General features: G+C 39.0%; 1 protein-coding gene across 1 annotated transcript in view; it reads right to left on the bottom strand.

The window, feature by feature from the left end:
• Positions 1 to 8,379: 8,379 nt before the first annotated feature.
• The window catches only part of RFX6 (regulatory factor X6), a gene marked incomplete at both ends in the record, with an annotated part of 47,851 nt that continues 35,905 nt past the window's right edge, over positions 8,380 to 20,325 (bottom strand). The window contains 8 exons of the mRNA XM_081140397.1: positions 8,380 to 8,555; positions 10,957 to 11,169; positions 12,013 to 12,525; positions 13,609 to 13,815; positions 14,475 to 14,597; positions 16,010 to 16,127; positions 17,725 to 17,834; positions 19,526 to 19,670. Coding sequence (XP_080996523.1) covers positions 8,380 to 8,555; positions 10,957 to 11,169; positions 12,013 to 12,525; positions 13,609 to 13,815; positions 14,475 to 14,597; positions 16,010 to 16,127; positions 17,725 to 17,834; positions 19,526 to 19,670 — 1,605 coding nt within the window. The remainder of the gene's footprint in view (positions 8,556 to 10,956; positions 11,170 to 12,012; positions 12,526 to 13,608; positions 13,816 to 14,474; positions 14,598 to 16,009; positions 16,128 to 17,724; positions 17,835 to 19,525; positions 19,671 to 20,325) is intronic.

The raw sequence follows: 20,325 nt of genomic DNA, 5'->3' as shown, positions 1-20,325 counted from the left end.
AACATAACAAAGTTCTTGATTGTTGGCTATTATTGTTTGCACTGACCTTGGATGGAAAATTGGATTTTATTCCTTCACAGGGATATGTGGAAGATGAGTCTGAATCATTCCTTTTATCTAAGGGAATGCAGGGTGCATCTAGCCTTGAAAGCAGAAGGCAGATGAGTTGCTAGGCTATTGAGAGGTATGTTTGCATGGAGAAATAATTTCAAGGGAGGAAGCCGTGTGTTTATAACCTCATCAATATTAACTGAACTTGAAAGAATGAGCTGTGACATTGACATTGAGAGGGGATTCGATCCTCATTGTGTTATTTGCTACACAGCATCTTGAGCAATGGGCCCAAAGGTGTTTATTCATTCTGAGTTCAGTGGTGTTCCTTACATGCAATTTCAGCAGACATGTATTTATCATGGAAATATGTCAACCTAACAACTTCCTCAGCCATCCCAGAGCTTGTAGTCTAGTTCAAGAGACAGAAAAATAACATAATAAGTGTCAAATTGGGAAAGTATAAGACCTAAAGAAAGCATATAGGAGGGACACTAACCTAGACTTTGAAGTTTTGAGAGAGACTTCACAGGGAATGCAGCATCTGTGCTGGAGGCTGCGTAAGAACCAGCCAAGCACAGGACAGACAGAATGAAGAGGAAGAGAGTTTACCGCATGTATTGAATTTCTGTGTACTAACTTTTTAAAAATCTCAACCTTAGCCTCAGCAAAGCCTCTATCCGCCTATGTCATTGATGTCTGTCAAAGTCTATTTCCTCAGTCTTTCAATATCACTTCGTCACACAGAAAGCCTGAGAATTGAGCCCAAAATTTAATTAAAGTTTCCTTCAGTGTTGTTTATGACAAATGCTAATGTCCTGAAATATTTTATAGTTATTAAAACTATTGGTCTTTATAAGCATTGCATCTCTATTGACCATTTATCATTCGTAGGCCTACACTGCCAACTCTGACCATAAAACATAAAGGAAACCCCAGTGCCTGCAAAAATATTACTTTTGACACCTAAAAATCCTATGAACCTTCCAACTGCATACAAATTTCCAAAGAGCGTATAGATTATGTTGATTAATATTAGGTCCAAGCAGGAAAATGAAAAAGCCTTAGACCCATGCCAACGAGTTTGGACCTTGTTCTGAGGTCACAGAGAAGAATCCTGAGCAGAGATGTAGGTTGTGTTTAAGGAGGATCCTCCTGCGAGTGATGGAGGAGCTGACAGTTGGGCTCATCCATAGTCCTGGCAAGAGATGAGCAGGATGAGAAAGGAGCTCGCAAAGATTATTATAGAAGGATGGCTTTAGAGTGGCTGGGAGATGGGGCAGGACGGGAGAGTTTGGGACAACCTCCAGGTTTTCACTCCCCTGGGACTATCATGATAAAAGGAAAAGCATGGAGAGGACACAGTCTGAGAAGAGAGCTCATGGCCCCAGGTCTGCAGGTGCTGAGCTTCAGGTGCCTGCAGTACATCTGGGAGGAGATGTTCAATAATTAATCATCAATAGTCAGATCTTCAGCTTAGTAGCTTGAGAGTGCTTTAGGCTTGGGTAAAGGTTTTCTTTACAATAATAATAAAGGGAACAGAAAGTACCTTGTCCTTAACCTTGCAGTTATAAAAGCATTTGAAATGTCCAACACAATAATTTCTGGTTATAAATTTAACCATTTATATTTTTAAATACTAATTTAACTGACTTTAAAGGGGAAATATAATTAATTAATAAAAATATTTTTTCTAAGTTAATATTTTCATAGAAAAAATCTCCCTTTTTTATGGCTTCTTATTATAGGTCTGTGAAAACAAAGACAATGAGACTAAAATAGGCATTGACAGTTTCCTCCCAGAATTATTGATTAATAGAGAAATAATTTATATCATTGTATGAAGCCAGTGAAATATGTATAAACAAAATTATTTTAATATATTATTTGTAATCATGTTTTTATATCTAACGATCAGACCATATTGGATCTTGTGTCACTTCCATGAAACCATATTGGAGTAGTTAATGATTGACTACCTTTTGCTTTTTTCCTTTACTTTTACATTATAAATTTTTATTTAATTATACCAGCCTAGTTATCTTGCTAGAAAACTCTAGCAATAGAGCTGCCTACTTACACACAAGAACAGCCTGCATTGCTTTCAGTAATACTACTGATTCTATGGGATTTGAATAAAAATGAAAATTAATTGCAGCTACCATTTCTTGAGCCTGTGCAATGTGTCAGAAACTATGATGCTAAATATTTTATGAGCATTACCTCAATTAACCCTCACAAAAACCTTTTGTGGTATTATTAAGTCCATTTTACAGATGAGAAAAATGAGTCTCAAAGAAGTTAACTTGTCAGACAGTTAATGTGGCTTCAAACCAGATTTGTCTGACTCTGTAGTAAGCATTTTTAATTGCTACATATTTTGTTTCTACTTTGAAATCATATTTTGTGTTGATCCTGTTTTTATATTTTAACAAAAACTTGAACAACCACTTCAATGCTGTTATACAAAGGAGAGCCTGTTGTTCTTGGGGCCATGGCTTTCCCAGAACTCCAGATGAGCTCCTGTCATCCTGGTACTTCTTCGCCCCTGCTGTAGCCCATCTGAACCTTTGATGGTCTCATGTTCTCAAATGCAGGGAGCCCAGGAAAAACTACACAGGAGTTTCTGCAGGGCAAGCCACCCAGCACTGAAGCATGTGCCAAAGACAAGCTGCTCTCTTTGGCTGCCGGGATCCACTAGTCAGTTCTTGGCCCTCCCCCCGGCCCCCCGGGGGCATCAGGATGTAGAACTGTCCGTGTGCCTCGGGGTCACCTCCCGCTGAAGGACACTGGCTCCTAGAGGGCTTTCTCTGCTCGGCTGATGTCCAAATGTCTCTATCGCCCTGGACAATGAATGCTCAGCTTTCTGTGAAAACACATCTGATACCATCTTCAGGCACATTTTCTAAGTGAAGTTTCTTTGGGGAGCAGAGAATTCAAATGAATATTATGAATTGTCGAGGAATCTGGACAGTGAGTTATGACTTAAAACCAGTATATGTGTGAGGAGAGAAGGCGACAAATAATAGAAATCGATTACCCCCCAAATTCAAGCAATCTCACCACTTTGTAATGTAAAATATGGAAACTGCTTTATTTTCCATGGAGGTCATGTGTAAAGTATTAATAAGCTAAAGTACACAGAGTTAAATGACAAATCTAGATAAACAAGCTGCCCACGGAGCTTGTATTTGCCTCGGTGTGTTTAAAGATGCTTGAAGGCTGTAAATCTGACCCTCATTCTGACTATTGATTGGTAAGAACACCACCCTTGTTTTTAACTAATAAAAACAATGGTTTCTCTTTGCTTTAGAGCAGGTATCATATTGAGTAGTTAATTTTTCACTTTTGTAAATGTGCTTCTCACCCAATTCTTACTTGGAGACTCTAAGACATCTATTTTGAGAACAGAGGTGAAGTCACCACATCACAGTGAGAAATCTTGGTTTTGACCTTCTGATCACCTTTCGTTCCCTTTAACTTTAGGGTTAAAATTAATCACACCAGCAATGTGTGATTGACACCTCTTAAAAATGCCTCTTAAAAGCATTAATGTATTTTACCTTTCCCTGTTATTTAAATGTATTTTTCAAGGGAGGAGGTCTGGGATTGAATTTCTGGAAAAATAATTGAGAATTCTATAAACTTAAGTTTATAGATACAAATTAGAGATACAAAATATAGATACAAAAAAGAGATACAAATTAAGACCCTTATTAAGAAAATGAACACCTAAAACTAATACAATGTTATATGTCAATTATATATATCTCAAAAAAAAATAATGAAAGTAATTTTCTTAATCATGTGTTGTCATTGAACTCATTAAAGGAGATTAAAGGTTGTTTTTAATAGAGAATTCTAGAAAAGCAATGCTGATGTCATTATGAAAATATTTCAGCAAAGTCAGGCTTTATAAAAATCTCAGTTTGACATTCTTACCAACCTCTTCTAATACTTTATAGATCTTCACAATCATGACTTTCTCATGTTTTACCAACAAACCATTGCACTCATCATTATAATTTAAAGCCTCAGGAGTGTTTTTCTAGGCTCATCCTGGCCACTCTTTCAAGCCCTCCAAGCTCAGCCACATCTTTTCATCTTTAACTTTGAGTCGTAGGTCCCTTACCTGCTGAATTCCTGTCCTGAACACTCATCCTGCTTGCTCCCCCCTCTCCCGCAACCCCCCTCCCCAGCATCCCCTACTTCCCACTTCCACTTTCCCTCTCAGGAGGTCATTTCTTGTGAGAAGTTACAGACCAGTTCTCCTGATCCCTCTTGTATGCATCCCCATGAGCTCAGCTCATCTTACATTATTTCTCTGAGCACCCTCCGCTTCTTTTCACTACTTCAATTAATCATTTCTTTATTGTTACCAGTTGTGTAAATGTTTAGCTTAATGTCTGCCCTACCTCATAAACTGTAAGCTCCAGGAGAGGAGGGACCTTATCTGTTCGTGTTATCACCAGTATGAGCTGACAAATTTGTTAAAATATGGGCTAAAACAGAATTATCTCTTGGAACCTTCAACACATTAACTCCTTAAGAAAACCTAACAAAACCTAAAACCACTACCAAGACATTTCATTAAGAATACTCAATAAATAAATATTAAGTCTTGAGATAAATAGGAAAAGGAACCTAGTACATTTATATATATGTCCAAAGCTTCCCATGCTATTGAATGGACAAAGAGGCTTTTACTAGAATCTTCTAATATGACAAGTAAAAGGGTCAAACTAATGAGTGGTGAATCTTATCCCCATAAACGTATACAAAAATACCATTAAAATTATAGATATTATTAGAGAAATATGGGGGAAATCAGAGGTCTTTTCAATAGAGTCTACAAAAAAAATAAATAAAATGTTTGTTCATTATGGAAATAGACTATTTTTATAATGGAAAACATTTTTACCATAGTACTATGTAGCCAAGATCAATAGAAATTAAGCATAACTTATAAGATTTTAATATTAGAAAACTAATTGAAAAACTCTTTACCAATCAGAACAGAGATAAGACCTTATTAGGTAATCAAATATATCAAAATTAGTAAATAGATTATTCACTGGAGTCTACTTACAACTACCAGTCTTTTCTACCTATTGCTAATGCTTATAATCAAGGAGTAACTGAAATTTATTTTCTTTTCATTTAATCAGTGTGCTTTTGGAGCAGACAGCTTGTGTTCTCTGCCATGTACAAACGTGGGGATTTAATTTAGATTTTAATAATTGAATGAGATAGTGTAACAACCTTTTATATAAATTCATCATTTCTTATCTTTCCCAAAGCACAAAATGTCCTGTATGCCATAACCATTATTGTTTACCTTTCAGGAAGGTTTTTGTTTAAATTTCTATAACTGACCTAGGATTGCAAATCTGTCTTCAGAATACAGCATGAGCAGCTTACTATTCCAGACCCGGTGGGCCAGGAGCTCACAGCCGTCACTGCGAGACTGTGACACAGCTACGTTCGCTCCTTGCTGTACAGAGTCTCAGGGACTGAAATATCTCTTTCCGAAGAGTTCAGATGTATCACTCTCATTGCCTCCTGCCTTTTTGAAAAGTTGGAAATCTGGGTTTGGGTTTGAGAATTTCTTTATGTCTAAAGGTTTCCTTTCTTTCCTTTCTCCCTCTCTCCCCCCCCCCTTTCTCTTTCTCTCTCGGGGGTGGGTGGGAAGGGGGGCAATGCACTACCTGGGCTGACTTTCAAGAGCGAGCATATTCTTTGTTCTATTTTTTGCTAAGTGTATTTGTGTGAGCATAGATTCAGTGGTTCAAAAGCATAATCAGTGAGTCTCTAGTTTATCGTTTCCAGTTTTTCTGAAGAAGAGGGAATACATGCTGCCGGGTTCTTGGTGACACAGTCGAAGCAGCTGTGCTGAGTGGCTAAGTGGAAACCACATCCATGGAGCCTCCCAGGGAAAGGCCAAGTGGGCAGGGAACTGGGCACTGTTCCTCACCGGTCAGGGTGGCACAGCCACAGCTGCTCTAGGGACCTCCTGTCCGCGTCCCATTAGGGGGCCTGCCCTTTGCTGCCTGCTGGAGCCCTCACAGCTCAGCTTCTTTCTAGCTCCTCTCTCTCTCTCTCTCTCTCTCTCTCTCTCTCTCTCTCTCTCTCACACACACACACACACTCACTCTGTAGCCCCCTCCTCCTGGTTTGCTGTTCTAGGTTGTGCGTGAGTGTCGCACAGTCACAGCCCCTGGAGAGACCCTCCGGCTGGGTTAGATAGCGTTGGACACAGAGCGCCGCGACTGGGCAAAGTTTGGGGTAATCACCTCTCATCTACAAGGGGGATATCAATACAGGGTCAACCATTTACACTGAAATGCTTTGCAAACAAGGTTAAGGGACACTTTAGAGCCACCGTTGGTGCATTCCTCTCTTTAGGCCTCACAGCTAGTCAGGCACCAAGCCTTCAATATGTTCTTTGAAATGAGGCCCGTGCCCCTTTCTCTCGCCCCTTCTTCCTTCGCTCTGCTCCCACGTAGCTCTGCACTTGCCTGCTGGGCTTCTGGGGGAGGTGAACAGCCTCCCAGACGGCCCAGCCTCAGGCTAATTCTCCCCTCTCCTGTCCCCCCTCTCCATCCCTCTCCCCGCATTGCTTTCCTACTCAAACGTCTTCAGCGAGCTTCTACTTCCATCACATCACCCCTTCGTCATCACATCAAAACTTATTAAAGGTCTGAGCAATGCCCTTTTCATCTTCGTACTTTCATTTCCATCTTTTTCATCTTTGTATTTTCCAATGTGTCTGACACAAAATAGATGCTGAATATATAATGACTATATGGTGGAAAGTCAGTTCTTAATTTTCAAAACTTACATCCAAACATTTCTTAAAGCTGTTGTTTTCTACCTCAATCCAAGCCCTTATTAATTTCACTCTCCCTTGAACTCCTACAATATTATTACAGCAAAGAATAGAACTTTTAGCTTGCTATTTGTCATGGTTTGCTACTGTTGCGAAGTCTTTCAGTTCAGTTAGTTTATAAACTACATACTTCTGAGCATACTACTGAGCAGATGGTAGCAGCTCTCCAAGTCCACATATAATTGTTTATTGCTTGCTGAGAACAATCCTACAGTTTGTTTTTACCAAATTACATCATAATGAATAATGGGTATGTGGGGCTTCCAGACCTTTTCATAATATATTTGGTTATAACCAAATCCTTAATACAAATAATATGAGGCCTGTCGTAAGACTGTAGGAGAAGCCTGTAAAGTTAACAGAAGTTTCACACTGTAGGCCATGAGTCTTACAACAGACCTTTCAGCTAAAATATATGAAAAAGAAACAGAGCTAGGTAGGTGGTATATCAAATTGTATTAATTTATATTACAATTTGTATTATAATTTCTATTACATTTGTACTATAATGAATCCTTCACTTCTGAATTTGTCTTTGCTTCCAAATGATCCCTACACACTCATTCAATCTCAGTTGATAAGCAAAGTATACTCGATTAAAGACTGCTTCCAAATGTGAAAAGTCAGTCTAGGAGTCACAATTTCTCTGTGTTTATAGGCATGGATTTGATATGTAAATGTTCTGAATTATGGTATTTTGACCAACCAGCTTTACTCCTAAATCTGATATCCAAAGGAGCTTTGCCCAACATTCTTCAGAAACAGTCCCAGCCCTGAGATCAAACACACCTTTAAAAATATTTCCATATTTTATTTCTCATTTTTTTTAAATAAAGAGGGAAAGCATTTAAAATCTCCATTCAGTTACATAGAATTGGAATACTGCTATGTAACAGGAATCATCACACTAATGCACAGGAATTAAAAGTCAAGCAACTTTGGTCTAGGCTGATTGAATTGAGTCTTGACTTTGTAAACATTTCCATAGGAGGTAGAACATACACATTTGACTTTCTGTCAAATAAGAGATAGTAAACAATGAATCTGAGATCTAATATATTAAAGGTATTTCAAAGGCATTAAATAAACTTTTCTCTTTTTTAGAAACCAAAGATGAAACAGCACACAGGTTTTCAATAAATTAGGAAGTGAAATATTAAATCTTCGTAGTTTAAATGCTTGCATCTTTGAAGCTCCACTGGTTCCATTTGATAATATTTTGAAACTATGATTAATAATGAGATCACATTTTAGATAATTTGTGCGCAAAGCAAACTGCAAGTATCTCCATTCACTATGGAGTTGTCCATTGTTTTGTCCCAGTGACTTGAAAAACGATGTCCTGACACCACATAATTCATTGTCTTCACTCTGATGAGGGTCTGAGTAAATAATATTTAGCAGGAGGGATTTTTAGAGTCGACCCCCCCATCATCTGTCTAAGTGCCTCCGGCTGCTGCCCCCAGGAACACAGTGTTGATGGGGGGTAGGGAGGACACCATTTCTCCCCCGTTGGCGCCGTGCGAGTCCAGGGTTTCTTGAGCCGGGTACTGACCGGAGGTTCCGTACATGCACTGAGAGGAGGAGGGAGGAACTGGGGTTTGCAGGCTGGGTGCTGTAAGGGAAAATACAGTCAGCAATTGAAAATTGACATTTCTTTTCTTGGCAAGTGCCACTCACTGTAAGCCTGTGTTTATTTTTGCATTTAGCACGCGTTCGGTACTAAATTTGAGTGTGGATGGCTTCTCAGAGCCATCCCTTTGACCTTTCTTCCATTTCCCCCTTGCTGTTCTTTCAGAATTGATTTCTACACAGTTCACAACAAAAAGTCAATGTCAAACTTAAATTCACATAACTCTACCTCCAAAAGATATACTCAATACTCCCCCTCTTTCCACCTGCACCTCCACAGCTGTAGTTCAAACCACCGCCTCTTACCTGGGCCCACACAGCAACCTCCCAGTTAGTCCTGGGCCCTCACCTCTGCCCGCCCTTGCACCCTGCGAGAGCCAGGGTCATCTTGCCCAACACTACATCGGATTGTCAGTCTTCTCAACCGTTACAACGACTTCCCCTTACACTGAGAATAAGATCCAGGCTCCTCGCCCTGTTCATAAGAACCTGTGTGAATTTATCTGCCTTCTTATTTATTCTACTCCAATCTCTTCTTCATTCACCATGCTCAAAACACGCTGGCCTCCTTTCTGCACATTGAATTTCCCAGTCTCGTTCCCATTTCAGTCGGTGCGCTTGCTGTTTCTTCTGCCTAGAACTCCACCAGATCTTCATGTCATTGCCTCCCCATCACTCAGCTTTCAACTCCAATGTTTCCACCTCAGGTTCCCTTTTCCAACTACCTTACCTAGAAGCACCTCCTCCATTCATCTGTCATTTTACCCTATTCAGTTGACTTCAGGGTGCCTGAAATTATTTTTTTCAGTGTATTTGTTATATATTCATTGCTTTATCTCTCCTTACTAAGACATAAACTTCTTATAGGCATCAACTCTGGCCTGATCACTACCATAGCCTCACACCTATAATGAAGTTTGGCACATAGTAGGTTTTCAAAAATTGGACTAACTGGCTCACTAACACTAAATGTCTTGCATTTATGGTTGCTGCCTTGTCATTATTTTTCTTTTCTTATTGTTTTAACTACCATCTTCTCCGTCACCAAAAACCAAGATAGTATAACTCAGCAGATATAAGGTGGGTGCTCACTCCCCTTACATGACTGGCTCATTCTATTCCCTCTCCTCACCCTGAAGCCCTGTGTGCAATTTACTTGTAAGCCAGCCCTGACAACTAAAGCCTAGAATGCATCTGACACCTAAGCTATGTTCCGTCCAAGCTTCCGCTATCTCTACAAGTAAACAGAACTAATAGTAACAATAGCAACACGGTACATTTTAGCCTCACAGTGAGGAAACTTCCTGAAGTGGAATTTTCTGCTTCATTAGAGTAACCTAGAAGCAATGGCCATCTGCAGACAGCATGAGATGAGCTACTAGACTCTGCTCAGGGAGCATCTGTGATGGTCACAGGAAGGGAAGAAGTGCTTCCTATTGAATTATTAGAAAAGCACACTGCGTGGGGAGAGAGAGAATTTATCTCATTTCCCTTATGCCCTGGCTGGGCGTTAATGCCCTTTACTTATGCTAGTCTGAAATCAACTCCACTGGAAGGTTTCAACGATCTCACAGAAACATGAACACTCTGCCTTGGTACTCACATGGATATATACTTGTTCTGTGATACCTTATTAGTAATTTTGGAAACTAAATCTTTATGTATATTTTTCTCCTTTTTTCAGCTCTGATTTCTTGAGTTCCTACTATGTGGCAGACACTTTGCTGGGTGCTGGTGATGCATCTAGTTCAAGTTTCAGGATTTTCTTAGACACAGCAACCTGGGTGGAAGAAGATGCTATGGGATGTCGTGGCAAACACACTGTTTTGCTCATTTTTACTTAAACTGTATGTTATAGAACAACAAATATAGAAACATTTTCTACAGAGGTATCTAATCACATTTTACATGTACCTGAGAAAATGATAGTAACCTCCACAAGTCACCAATTTTTTAAACGGAATGAGTTTAGGGTACTGATGGAGATTATGGGGATCCAAAGATACCTGTTGGCACTGCCCCTGGGTCCAGCCAGGAACAAAAGAGTGAGAAAAAGATACCATTGCTGCTCTCATAAAACCTACAGTCCTTTAGACTACCCTTGACAGGTTATATTCATTTTTGCATACATAATAGATGCCAGCCATTCTTTTTGGAAAGAACAACAGATCTAGCAGTAGGTTTCAACAGCAGTGATGTACGTACTGAGAAACGGTAAACTGTTATTTGCAGATACAAAAATATAGCATCAGATCCAAAGTGACAAATCGACTGTAGGAACATGAGTGCCCAGTTCACCTCAACAGTCACCTTCCAAAGTAACACTCCATACCTGAGGTTAACAACTTTTTAAAATGTTTTCAAGAACTACTCAAATAATTTACCTACTACTGGAGTTCGACACGCAACTGAAGGTGATGTGTCTGCAAAAAATGAGCTGGTCTGCTTTCTACTACTGTCATCTAAAATGTTAAGTGGGTCGTGGATGTCACTGTAGGGAGGCAGTGAGCGAACACTGCTGATGACAGAAACGTGTTGATTCACCATCGGTCCAAGTCTATGAGAATCTGGGTAGTTTACATTGTTTCCATAGTATCCTATAACAGAAAATGTGGAGAATGAACTGTTAACTTATTACAAAGAATATTTCAGGAAGGCAAAAAGGTTCAAGATGATAGGGTAGAGCCTAAAAATATCATGCTATAAATGTTACATTCACATCGACATTTACTATAGAGTTGGATTTCTACTTAAATGTGGAATAGTTCACAATGCTGTTTTTTGTGGGTTTTTTTTTTAAAAAATACATGAGTTATCTTACTATTAATTTTGAGATCTAACACTACATCGCTCTAGTAGCTCCCATATCTAAATTATCAAGATCTTCCTTTGAATGAAAAAAACACACACTATTAGCTTCTCACAAAGATTACACTACTTATCATATACTAATTTTATTTATAGATTCCTGTATCTGAAAGAACTTAGGAGAAGAGTCAGAGTCATCTATACACAGAGCTTAATTTGGTGACTCAAGAAGTCCACAGGTCTTTCTCACTCCTAACTTCAAGTGTTTTATCAGCCTAAGAGGGGCACAGTTTTGGTCCTAATCTTTAAGATCTGCTGCTAGTTCTTTGGGAAAAAATTCTTCACTAAAAATGTTTTCAAAAGACAAAACATTCTTCTTTGGGGCTATTAAAATTGGTCTCAAACATAATATTTTTTCATCACAGGTGGCATGTAAAAGGGTAACTTTAATAAAATCACAAGAATTAGGGATGTTTGTATGCAGCAGAAATTAGCTCCGAATGTCTAAGATTCCGTGATCTTCAGAAGGTTTACATGGGATGTCATGCTACTCAGCAGACTTGGAACTCAGTGCCTGATATGTCTTATTACCATCTCAAAAGCCAGGAAAACTCTTTTAAAAATTGTAATACCATTCGGTGAGTTAGGAGGCAGTGTTGCTCCTTGACAGCTGGCAGCCCCCGCGTTGCTCAGGAAATTGAAGCTTCCTGTATTTAAAAACTGCATACTGTGTGACTCCTGGCTGTGCGGGGATGGTCCATAGCTGGAAGGTGGCCGAGAATTATACGGGGACCCAGCACAGCTGCCACTGAAGAAGTCCCGAGAGAGCTGCTGGTCATTCCAGGCCATGCCCCGGCCGTGCTCCGCGCGATGAGGGTAGAGTCCCGGCGGGGGCTGAGGCTGCGCCCTAAACACAGCCTGGTAGTTGGAGGTGGTCCCATAAAAGCCATGGGTGGCTTGAGGAAGAGGAGGGTAAATGGGCTCTGGGTATGTGGAGCAGTGTGGCGGGCCTGACAGTACTGGGCCCACACTTGGGGGTCTCCCTGCCATTGGACCCTGGTTGATGACACTCCCTCGACTGGCCATGGCTGGAGAAATGGGTGGTGTCATCAGGTGACCAGCACTCTGGGAAAGTTCCATTTGACCTGGAAAGAAATTACCAGAGCGTTCACTAGTGGCATATGGAAACAGATGGGCCACTTCTTTTAAAATTATCCAAAAGATTTATTATTATACCTTTTCGTAACTTGGTTCATTAGTACTCTCCCAAAACCACAAAACTGGGGAGCACCAAAAATTTAGGTTTAAAAAACACCACCACAATACATGTATATGTCAAGCAGTGGAGGCTTTTGGAGTTAGTGACTATGGAAGAAAGTCTGAGATGGCTTCATGCGTCCACAGGTATAAAGATGGTTAGAGCTCAAGCTAAGGGAGGAACAAAAGAGTCTGCTGTTCTCACTTCTCTGTAATTAAAACACAAGCTGAATGTTAACTGGTTTGATTTTTAGGGTAAAAGAAAAGGGCAATAAAGTCAGAATGACCATGGTTTTAAAGCAGCCAATTCAAAACATCATGCTGATGAGCAATGAGTTGTGCATGCCACCAGCTCCCTGGCCTCCAATGTCCCACGGGTGGAAGTAAGCCCTGGGACAATAAGGCTCTTCTGGGTTTAGAAGTCTGTGTGTTTAATGAAGTAATGTATGTACAAGGATTTCAAAAAAAGACATAAAGCAATAAGCAGACTTAAGGAATTATCTAGTAGCTGGTACAAGCCACTAAACGTTAAAACGGCTGAATCCACTTTTTAATGGAGGAGAAATAAAGTCTCCTCAAAAAATAAAAATAAATAGCAACCTTATTTTTAGGTTAGGTAAAATAGCACCTTTCCAATTTTATTTAAATTCTCAAAAATACTCTCAAAGCATTTTATGCACATCTAACCTAATTTTCTTCCACCAAATGAAGATAACTAATTATGTGTAATTCTGGCATAACTAGGAGAGCGTGTTAAAGTGAGATACCTATGTTAACAATGGTATTGCTAAAAATGTGAGTAACAAATGCTAAAAATCATAAAAAAATTATAAACCCTTATTATAAGTCAGTTAAGGTGAGCCTTTTGTATTTTGGAGTGCCTGGAGTTTACCAATTTTAAGAAAGCAAAGGCAGAGCCCCCTGTGATGTGTACTGAGCCTGTTGATTTTCTTGGTTGTTTCCCAGCACACCTGTGAGTGTCACGTTGTCTGTATTGCCAGCAGGGAATGGGTGCAGAGCAGAGGTTAGGCCTCCAGGTTGACCGGATGACAGAGGAAGATAGGTTGTTTCCACGTGGCTTTCATTCTTCACAGTGTCACTGGCAACGGTGCTCACCTTATTACGGTTTGCCAGAAAGCATGAACTCGGAGAAGCAGTGAAGGCAGCTTTACTTGCATCTGGAATGATTTTTTAAGATGGGAAAGTTAACATCATTCCCATATTCCTAGCAGAGAAGCCCAAGTAAAAGAAAACGAAAATATTTAGGGTTGTATCAGAAATCTGGAAACTCATGAGAAATGATTTCCATGGGAAACAAGGCTGTCAGCTCCTTGCTCTTGGCTGTGGTGCTGGTTTAGTTACTGTATACTTGTGGATATAGGTGCATTCTGGGCAGCACTAAAAATAATCCACTCTGGCATGAACAGTCTTCAAAATGCAAGTCACCACATCCCAAATAGTTGTGTTCCTTTCCTTCTCTAAATGACTAGAGAACTTATTTCTACACCATTTATAAGATGGTATAATACATGCATTGTCTTGAATTACAGTTATTTTTTGGATTATAGCACCTCTCCAATTTTATCTAAATTCTCAAAACAACATTGATTTGTTTCCTTCAGAGTTTCCAGGAAAGTACTTTGAATACTCTATGGAAAAGAGTAGTCCCTAGAAAATTAAAAATAGGGCTCCATTAGTGTTAGTATACTGTGCTAGCAGTGACATGTTTGGGGTAAACTCTGAGACTGCTATAAACTCACTTAACACGTGCTTACAAATTCTTGAACTTAGGTTTAAACAAAGAAATATGCAAAACGACATATACATTTTAAATTACCTGAATTTTTCATGTACTTGTCCAATAAATTCTGTAACTCCTGCTCCTTGTCGTTATTAAACTGCGTCTCCATGGCCAGGAGAATGTACTCATCAAGAAGCATTCGGATCAAATGGAAGGAGCCTAGTTTATGGATGGGGCACGGGCAGAGGGCATTGTGAGACGAAATGAGAGGGAAGAGAAAGAGGGAGAGTCAAGTTATCTTGGTGACCATCTCGCAATACTTTACAAGGAGCAACTGAAATCAACAAATACTTGGTGGACTTTAAATGACCTGCAAAGACCAACATGCTTCACCCGGCTCTCTAATCTTTCTGTGCGCCGCCTGCCCAGCTCACTGTGTGCTGGCCTGCCAGCTCTCCGGCCACTAATTACATCAAAGGAAAATACGGATGAAAGTGAGACAGGCTTTATGCTTTAAGAGGGCACACACTGGAGTGTGATAAGCTTTAACCCGGGAGAATAAGCTCTATTCTGCTCTATTTCTGTTTACTTTGTACTAAACAATTAGACAATGGCCAGCATGGTCTGGATAAAGTATCAAGTAAGAAGATGTCTCGACAGCCTGAAACAAAATACTCTTTGATTTGGGGGGGGAAAAGAGAGTAATTTTCATGTAGAAGTTATTCTGGAAAACCTTAAACTTTTTTTTAACTGTTCAACAGATTTTCCAACAAAAGTCTTTTTTTTTTTCATAAAACACGTCGGGCTTCAATGTTGTATATTTTGAGAAACCTTAAATGTAAGCAGAGTAGTTCAAATATTAGACTCTACATTTTGTTCATTCCTCGATACAAGCTTGCTGATTTTATTTAATTCCATTGAAAATTAAATGAAAACAGCTTTTAGGTCATTGTAAACTACTTTATAACATAAAGATTTCTCAAACGCAACTACTAAGTGCAGAAGTTCTGTCCACTACATATCTTTATAATAATAAACTAAGAATCCCAGAAAACCTTTTTAGGAAAAAGAAGGTATTTCATTTTTGCAAAAGCTAACAACTCAATTTGCTTCATAAGTCACATAGCAGGAGAGATGGTTCAGAAACATGAGAGCGTGTCTTCTACGCTGCTCTTTAATTCCTGAAATGCAGCCACGTGGGTTCCCGAAACAGATGCAAACATTTGCCGTATCGTCGTGAGTAGTGCCTTTGGAAAATAATGTATCAGCTATTGTTTGTTTGTTTAAGAAAAAGCATTTATCCAAGCACTGATGGAAAGTAATGATAACAGTTGATATTTATTACATGTTTACCGTTTACCTGGTGCTGGGCTATATTTATATTACTCAAGTGCCTACACAACTCAATGAAAGGAATGTTCTCCCCAAGCCCAAGCCAGAGAGAAGTGTTAGGATCGGACTCTGCATATGACCTGACTCTAAAACCCAGGTTCATAACTACCAGTCTCTACTGGCTCAATATTCAGGTTTGAGAAGTGACAATGCCGCATGTTTAAAAATGGATGGAAATGTGACTGGGGAACAAGTGATGTAATTCACTTAAGAAGAGTTGTATAAAGCACGTAGGATACCAAAACTGGATGCATTGTTCAAGGTGAGATTGTGCATTACTCGAGCACCAAAAAAGCTCCACTTCAGCAGAAAGTCTTGAGCCCTCTTCTTTAAGGATCTTCCATTTTGTTTGCTAGTCTAAAAGTAAAAGAATAAAACGGGACTATAAAATCTGTCATCTCATGACTACATGCATCCTACATAAGACCAAGAGGTAGATAACCTGTCTGACAGATGGACAGATGGCATGGCACGCCATTTGTTTCATCAAATAAAATGATCTGTCCAGGGATTTTCATTTTAGTCTGTCTTTGCTATCATTTTTAAGGTCGATAGATCTTTATTCTGTAGGGTTTTGTTACCTAATAGAATTGGACAAGAAAATGAAAAAATTTACAAAATATTTTATCTCTTAATTTTATATTGACAGACCAGAAGGTGAAGTACGAAGGAAAGGCTATATATTTCTGTGAATGATTAACTCTGACTTCTCTGGTCCTGAATGATAATCTGTTTTCCTCCCAGGAAAAAAAAAATCCCTACGCTATAACTAGTTTTCTTGATATGGAATGGCTAACATCGACCAGTGATGGATATATTTGTTCTCACTGTCTTGTTTCATGATGGATGACCTGAAGGTTAACTGAAGGAGTTGAAGGAACCACATAGAAAACACAAAATACTGAGCTCTTTGAATAAAAAAAAAAGTTAATATTTAAAACCATATTTTCTGCTAGCATTTATGGAAACTTGCATTTTAGAAAAGGGCCAGAATCTTTCCAGTTTCTAAATTTATCTTTTACTACTGATGTTATTCAGCTGTAACTTTATTGACTCAGAGGGAAGTCATACAGCGGTCCCCATTTTTCCAAGGAGGATACATTCCAAGACCCACAGTGGTTGCTTGAAACTTTGGATAGCACCAAACCCTATATATGCTAAGTTTTTTCCTGTATATACATTCCTATGAGAAAGTTTAATTTATAAATTAAGCACAGCAAGAGATTAACAATAATAAAATAGAATGCATAATAAGCTGTAATAAGTTGTGTAAATGTAGGCTCTCTCTTCCCTTCTCCCCTCCTCTCTTTTCTTCCCTCCCCCTCTTCCTCTCTCTCAAAATACCTTACTGTACTCTACTCATCTTTTCACTTAAAGGAAGCACTTTACACTTCTCTTCGGCATATCTGAATTGCCAGCATCACTACTCGTGCATTTGGGGGCCATTATTAAGTAAAATAAGGGCTACTTGAACACAAGCACTGCCATAGGGACAGCCGATCTGCTAACCCAGTCAGCACGGTGACCGGCAGCCGGAGTGCGGCGCAGGAGGGAAGAGTCCTGTCCTGACAGGACAGAGCGGGGCAGTGCAAGACTTCACCGTGCTACTCAGGGAAGAATTTAAAACTTGTGAATTGTTTATCTGTGGAATTTTTCACTTAATATTTTCAGACAGCTGTTGACCTGAGGTGACTGAAACCACGAAAAGCAAAACTGCAGGTAAGGAAAGACTACTGTAGTGTCTGTCTTACAGCCCTTCATCAAGAAAGGGTCAATAGAATTGAATCTGTGCCCAATGCTCTCAAGTCTGGCATAGTCTTAATTTTTATATTAGGCTGCTCTTCAAGGCATTTTTACACACACACTGTCACCCCGCCCCCAGCAGTAAGAAATCACAGCCAGTTTAGCATTTATTATTAACAAAAAATGTAATGACTCTGTCATTGAAAAGTACCTTAATTACTCTCTGCTCCACCACAGTATCCAACCATTCAATGAAAGCCTCCACAGTGGCATTCTTCTTAAGGAGATCTTTCAGTTCTTGGAACACCGTAATGGAGTCATCTACCATGCATAAAAGAAAAAAAGCAGAATATTGCACTCTACTTTGAACACATGAGGAAACCTAAAACTCGGAATCATTAAAAATATTACATAATAAGCAGGAAAGACAGGTAGACTAAGTTAGATGTGTTAAAGGAATTCATTTCATACCCTGAGAACAGTAACAAAAAAATGCTTGGTACTTTAGTCTTCAAAATTGTAGTCATAAGTGTGTCTTGGTATATATTGACATAAAAGTTTAGAGATTAGATAAGTATGTTTATCCTCAGGAAGAGTAACTTGTCAATATAGTTGATAACTCATTTTGAATCCAATGCTTTCATTAAATGCAATGGCTTAGTTGAAAGCTAAGGATGAACTAAGCTTATTGATTTCCTGATCTGTGCAATATTATCTTCAGAAAAATTTAAATTCTGCACTGAAGAACTGAGCCACTTACATGAATAATCTCTTAGCATGTACAATTTAGAGTGTCAGTTTAAGATTATCATTTTATTAAAGAGTTCGAGGCTTCCTGAGTCTCAAAGGGTAATATAATTTTATGTTAAAAAATGGAAAGCAGGGCTAAGGTTGAACCATATCCAGAGAGCAATCCATTGCTGGTGCTATAGCCTATACAAGGCTGCATTTTTTGTCTTTTCAGAGAGATGGGAAGGGAGAAATGGTTGTTATCATTAGAAACCAAGCCTGGTTGTCTAGTCACGTATATTGGCTTGGTAAGCTCTGGCAGGTGGTACAAACCTGACCAGGGATTCTCTGCTTTGAAAAACAGTATTGTGCAGAGATACCATTTTGACATGCATCATACACCATAGATGCCAACAATGTTAAACACATGGAAATGTGTGTGCTTTAAACACTGGAAGAAAATTCACAAAACTCAATCAGGAACACATTTTGATTATTTCCGGATTATTTTATTTTGGTAATATCTAGGCAATAAGATTATGGATAACTTATTTTTCACTTAATATTTTCTAAATTAGCGAGTAAGTACAACTGTTTTAAAATATGGAATACTTTTCTAAATAAAAATGTTTCTAGCCCAGCTGGCATGGCTCAGCGGTTGAGTATCGATCTATGATCCAGGAGATCGTGGTTCAATTCCCGGTCAGGATGGATGGATGGATAGATGGATAGATGATAGATAGATAGATAGATGATAGATAGATAGATAGATAGATAGATAGATAGATAGATAGATAGATAGATAGATAGATTTACTGATTTCAGAAAGAGGAAGGGAGAAGGAGAGAGAGAGGTAGAAACATCAATGTAGAGTCATCATTGATCAGCTGCCTCCTGCACATCCCCAACTGGGGATCGAGTCCGCAACCTTGGCCTGTGCCCTGACCAGGAATTGAACTGTGATCTCCTGGATCCTAGGTCGATGCTCGACCGCTGAGCCACACCCAGCTTGGCAATAAAGTTTTTTTTTAATGTTTCTATAAACCAGATTTCTCAAACAGGTAGGATTTTGTAGTACAAGGAGAGAACATTTGGCCATGTTTGGAGACATCTGTGGGTTGTCACAAATTGGGGAAGCTGCTGTTGGCATCTAGTGGGTAGAGACCAGGGATGCTGCTCAACATTCCACAAGGCACAGGACAGCCCCCAACAAAGAGTTATCCAGTCCAAGATGCCAACAGTGCCCAAGCTGGGAAACCCTGCTCAACAAAGAGAGGACTTACGTTCAGTGTAGATATCAGATTCAGTGTCTGTGCTCCCCGAAATGGTGAGCAGGGCCTGTGATCCAATACTATTCAAGTCCACCTTTTCAATATCCGATACCATAGAATTCACAACATGCTGGTCAAAGAGAGCTGGTCTGGCAATCTGTATAGAACGAGTTTTGAAAAATCACTGAACTATATTATTGGTATTCTACCTAAAGGGAAGTTTTAGCTTCTAGAGAAATATTTCCTTCAGGGAAAAGTATCATAAATGTTTTCTTGTTTAAAACTAAAAAGTAGTAACTAAGACTCATGATCATCCCTGTTAAAGGTTTGAAAACTATTTTTTACTTAGAAAATGAACTTTTTAATTCATAGTTATAAAATAAGGATTTTATGACATATTTCTTATCTGGAATTATTCCAAGCTAGTCTTTTAAAATTTAGGGAGCTAGAAACCTTCTTAAAGCAAGTGAGCACTTGAGGAGAGGGAAAGTATACTTCAACAATATGCAAACATGTTGTCTAATTTAAAAATTACTGTTTCCTTCTCTATTTAAGAAAAACTACTAAGAAGGTAGTTTTTAAATGTGTTGGTTTTGTGGGTTTCACTACATTAAATATTAAATATCACATGGGCTTATTTCTTTCAAACTTAATTTTTACTACTTAAATTCACTTGGCAAATAAGAGTTTTACATTTTACATTGCATTCAGAATTATGTTTTTAACCTTAAAGTAATTATAAATTTATAACAGTTGCAAAGTTAGTACAGAGTACAGCTGTCCTCGGTACCCACTGTTGTTGAACCCACAGA

The sequence above is a fragment of the Miniopterus schreibersii genome (genome assembly GCF_964146895.1).
Source record: "Miniopterus schreibersii genome assembly, chromosome: 6".
Lineage (NCBI taxonomy): Eukaryota > Metazoa > Chordata > Mammalia > Chiroptera > Miniopteridae > Miniopterus > Miniopterus schreibersii.
Note: the sequence above shows the minus strand (reverse complement) of the source record. Positions and strands in the feature narration are given on the sequence as shown.